General features: G+C 34.6%; 1 protein-coding gene across 1 annotated transcript; it reads left to right on the plus strand.

Moving 5' to 3' along the window:
- Window positions 1-280: 280 nt before the first annotated feature.
- LOC130804388 (probable inactive receptor kinase At3g02880) lies at window positions 281-3,608 on the plus strand. The gene is made up of 2 exons (XM_057668806.1): window positions 281-1,822; window positions 2,676-3,608. Exons 1-2 carry the CDS (start codon window positions 472-474, stop codon window positions 3,314-3,316), a joined length of 1,992 nt encoding a protein of 663 aa, XP_057524789.1. The 5' UTR covers window positions 281-471; the 3' UTR covers window positions 3,317-3,608.
- The last annotated feature ends 1,876 nt before the right edge of the window (window positions 3,609-5,484 follow it).

The raw sequence follows: 5,484 nt of genomic DNA on the forward strand, positions 1-5,484 counted from the left end.
AAAATAAAACACTTAGGGTGAATATGAGGGAGTAGTATATTGTGACTAATGATGACAAATATAGTCAAATAAGATATTGTTTAAATCGTCTAATCGTATACTTTTATAATATTATTTTTTTATAATTTTTAAATGTATATAGTTCAATATATAAATAATCAATATAACACACTGAATTAGGTAAAGTCTCAAATATAACAAATATGATGTAACGGACAAAATATAAAACAACTCATATTTAACACAAATGAATGAGGACATTAGACTACACAACCACTAATGAGTAATGAGTATGAGTATCACTATCACTATGACTAGCCCATAAGTAACTGAAAAAATATGCAACCCACTACCATTTCAACCATTACTCCAACTACTATTTTCTGACAGACAACCCACTCTTACTATTACTCCTACTCTTACTCTTTCAGATCTTTCTCTCTTTCCCCTACATTCTTACCAACAAAACCAATGAAGTCAACTAAACTCCCGCCATTGTTATTGCTCCTTTTTCTTCTCCTCTTCATCTCTCTCCTCCCCATAGCCGCACCCGCCGACGCTAACCCCACCGACGCCGCCGCCCTCTCCGCTCTTAAATCTTCTCTTGGCGGCCGTTGGAATACCACCGCTACCAACGCTTGTAACTGGCAAGGTGTTGAATGTAGCTCCCAGGGTCGGGTTCTGGAGCTCCATTTACCCGGTGTTGGATTCGTTGGTTCTATCCCTGATTTCGTTTTGGGTAACCTTTCTTCACTTACCTTTCTCTCTCTCCGTTACAATGCTCTTACTGGAACCATTCCTTCCGATTTTTCCAAACTTTCTAACCTCAAATTCCTTTATCTTCAACATAATCGGCTTTCTGGTCCGATTCCTGCGGTTTTGTTTTCGATGCGTAATCTTACCCGACTTGATTTGTCGGATAATCGATTTTCTGGTGAGATTCCAATGGGTTTTAACAATTTGTCTAAATTAGCTACATTGCTTCTTCAAAACAATCAATTAAAGGGCTCGATTCCTGATTTGAAGGTTAATAATCTTAACCAATTTAATGTTTCCCATAATTTGTTAACTGGGAATATTCCATCCCAGTTTTGTGGGATGCCATCTACAGCTTTTGAAGGGAATTCTCTCACTCCTTGCGCTAGTACTGAACCTTCTCCTTCCCCGAATGGAGATATTGATGTTGATAAAAATGGGCATAAGAAGAAAAAAAAGCTTTCAGCTGGTGCTCTTGCAGGAATCATAATCGGTAGTGTAATTGCATTGCTCGCCATTTTACTCCTCATCTTCCTCTGCTGTTGTAAAAGAAGCAAAAAGAATGAACAGCAGAATGCAACAAGATCTCTCGATTCAGCTACAGTACCTGCATCTGGTGGTGCTGTTGGAGCTACAAAGCGCTCAGACGTCGAGACGGGCAGAGAATCTACAACGGCAACAACAAATGGCGAGAGCTCGAGTGCAGCATCAGCTGCAAAATCTGGTGGGAAAAGTGGGTCTGGTATTGATAAGACATTGGTGTTTTTTGGTAAAGGGCCTAGAGTTTTTGATCTTGATGATTTGTTAAGGGCATCTGCTGAAGTATTGGGGAAAGGTAACTATGGAACCACCTACAAGGCGGCATTGGATAACGGCGTGGCGGTCGCAGTAAAGCGTTTGAAGGATGTGACTGCAACAGAGAAGGAATTCAAGGAGAAAATGGAGGAAATTGGAAAGATTGAGCATGAGAATATTGTTAGTCTAAGAGCTTATCATTGTAGTGCTAATGAAAAACTATTGGTTTATGATTATTTCCCAATGGGAAGCTTGTCTGCACTTTTACATGGTGAGTTACTTCTTATGATTACTAGTGTATTAATTTTTTTAATTGATTTTGTGGGTTTTGATTTTAAATACCATTTTTGTTTGCTTTTTGGTTGATTGAGTTAATTATGATTGCTTTCATTGCTCTACTTTCTCATGATTTTTTGATCTTTTTTGTGTTTTTGTGCTTATTTATACTTTCTTTTGGTAATTTTACAATTGGGATTTTGGATCTTGTTATTTGATCATAAATAGTTAGCATGATCATTGGAAATTTGTTTTGGGCATTAGAACATAACCTAGCATGGTGTTTTGTGAAAGTTAATGTCTTGATATTTTCCATTAAATAACACTCCATCCCCTAAAATTGAGATCATGTAGCATCCTTTTTGTTGCATCAAGAATTGTGTGTCTAGGATAATGGTCGCGTAACTACTTTCACAGTCCATGCTGATGATTTTGCGGTTATCATGGTCTATATTGGAATTGCATGAACGCAAATTAGACCATACCAGATCAGATCAAATTTGATCAGACATTAATAAATTCAGATCAGATTCTATCAGATTAGACGAAAAGAACAGGCACTAAGTAGTTTTACATTGTTTTTTTTTTGTTTCCTGCTATGTCATTGTTCTGTAGCCCACAGTCAAAGATCCGTTAATAAAACTCTACCCCACTTCCTTAAATTCTTAATCAGTGGGATAGCTGCTTTTCGTTGTTTTAGGATTTTGATGTTGACGTTGTTCGGTCTTCCCTGCGGACTCATGAAACTGCTCACATTTTTCTTTTCTTTCCATAAAAAGATAGATAAAACAGGATTAAATGGGTAAAACAACACAATTTTTACTGTGTACTTTCATAATCATATACAGGTAATAGAGGAAGTGGAAGAACACCATTAAACTGGGAAATGAGGTCTGCTATCGCCCTTGGAGCAGCTCGTGGCATTACCTACATCCACTCGCTGAACTCTACATCCTCTCATGGCAACATAAAGTCATCCAACATCCTCCTTTCTAACTCATACGAAGCTCGAGTCTCCGATTGTGGTCTCGCACAACTTGCAACTCCAAGTCCAAGCTCTGCTCCAAACCGTATTGCTGGATATCGTGCTCCTGAGATCACGGACTCTCGTAGGGTGTCTCAAAAAGCCGATATCTATAGTTTTGGTGTTTTCCTTTTGGAGTTGCTTACCGGAAAGGCTCCTACTCACGCCCTCTTGAACGAAGAAGGGGTGGACCTACCGCGATGGGTGCAATCAGTGGTTCAAGAAGAGTGGGCTGCTGAAGTCTTTGACATGGAGCTTTTAAGGTATCAAAACGTCGAGGAGGACATGGTTAAGCTATTGCAGCTCGCTATCGACTGTACTGCTCAGTACCCTGATAGCCGCCCTTCAATGGCAGATGTCACGAGTTACATCGAGGAGATTTGCAAATCTAACTCAACGTCTAGGCAAGACACGCTTGCAGACATAACTAGCGATCTTGAGATCACGTCTTCCACACCGAGTTAGGTCAATTGCGAGAAATTCACACCCGTTCTATACCATCAATCGATAAAAGAACCATCGATTCTCACAATTGTTTACGTCAATTTATACGAATACTTGAAATTGTTTGTTCATTCTTAAAGCTCTCCTCGTTTGATCGTGATTCATTCCCCATCGAAAATCCTCTTCCTGTACTTATTTTCTCGATCGAACTTTCCCATTAATTTTGTTCCAATGTTATTGTACTATATATTCAACATTATTGATTATTTTGATTGATTGTTCATAATAAATCAATGATTATTTTTTAGTGTTCCTCTAATTTGCTATGCTACATGATTTTGCTTTAATTGAACGTTTAATTTGGTGAAACTCAAGAGAAAAAAGGTTGATCAAACTTAGTTTTCGTTTGATTTGATGTAGGAATTAGAAAGAAAAAGGTGGGGGAATTGATTAGTTATTTGAACAACCACAAAGTTAAGCGTCAAAGTAATGCTGATTTCTTTTTCATTAAATAGTAAATTAAAACAACCAAAATATCTTTTTTTTTTAAAAAATATTTATTACCATTCGTCTTAATTAATTTTTCGCAATTTTAATCTTAGTCTATTTTAATAAATTAATCTTATTTGTATTTTTAGACTTGATCTTATCACTTTTATTATTTTTATGTTTTACTCTTTAACTAATTATAACTAGCTTTCGTGTCAGTGTCGTAGAAATAAAGGATTATTTTTAAATTTTTTTTCATATTTTTTAGATAATATACAAAAACCCACTAGGAGGTTGGATTCCTTCTTAGCTTGCATCGATACGAGCTGTCGTAGGGCGGATTTAGATGTGATACCCACTTAATGCCACCACGTTCGGACAACGTGCTTATTGCATTTATAGATGTTTTTATTGATCGTCACCGTGGGCTTCCGTGTGGTCCCATTATGACCCAATATACAATTAGATTTTACGTAATAAAATACTCATTTGCTTTTTTAAAACTACAATAAAATATTTGTCAATTATTAAAAAATTAAAGAGGATATGTTGAGATAAATAGATTGAATAAGTAAGAGAAATAAATTAGCGTCTCTTCTAAGAGACCGTCTTTATAATTAACAGCTCTCTAGGTCCAGGTCCAATAATCAAAAAAGAGAAAAACCAAAAAATTGACGCGTGCGTTTGACTCTATTGGAGTTGGTATTATAATCTAGTGAAGTTGGTGTTATAATCTATTGAAGTTGGTATTATAACCTATTAAGTTGATATTTGAAGTTGGTATTATAATCTATTAAAGTTGATATTTAGATTTAGTATTATAACCTATTTATAGTTAGTGTTATAATCTATTGAAGTTGGTATCATAACCTATTGAAATTGGTATTTGTAGTTGACATTTTAACCTATTATAACATATTATAACTTAGAGTTGGTATTATAACCAACTTTAATAGGTTATAATACCACTTTAATAGGATATAATAACAATTTTAATAGGTTATAACGCCAACTCCAAATAGGTTATAATACCAACTCCAAATACCAACTTTAATGGATTATAATGCCAACTCCAAATACCAACTTTAATAAGTTATAATACCATCTCTAATAGGTTTTAATACTAACTTCAATAGGTTATAACACCAACTCCAAATAGGTTATAATACCAACTCCAAATACCAACTTTAATGGATTATAATGCCAACTCCAAATACCAACTTTAATAAGTTATAATACCAACTCTAATAGGTTTTAATACTAACTTTAATGGGTTATAACACCAACTCCAAATAGGGTTACATAGCGCGCATTTTTTTGGTAGTTGTTTTTTTAGTAATAATGGATCGGTCCCATTTGAGACACGTCATTTATAAAGACAGTCTCAAGTAAGAATTTGTGAATATAAATTTTATTTACAAATTCTCATTTAAGACAATCTCATCAAATTTTTTAAATTAAATCAAATAATCCAATTATATTAATTAAAATATTTACTTTCTTACTTAAAATACTTATTTTAATTGCTTTGTTATAAAAAAATTATTTTAGATGTCAAAAGTAATACTCTGAATAACTCATTTACTTTTTAAATTTGAATTTTTTGTATGGACATGTCTGAATCTGCGTTATACAAGCTTAGTGCAATAAATTACATCAGCAAATTTACATATTTATAGTGAAGAAGTATTGTGCATCTG

This window comes from Amaranthus tricolor, chromosome 17 (assembly GCF_026212465.1).
Source record: "Amaranthus tricolor cultivar Red isolate AtriRed21 chromosome 17, ASM2621246v1, whole genome shotgun sequence".
Taxonomy (NCBI): domain Eukaryota; kingdom Viridiplantae; phylum Streptophyta; class Magnoliopsida; order Caryophyllales; family Amaranthaceae; genus Amaranthus; species Amaranthus tricolor.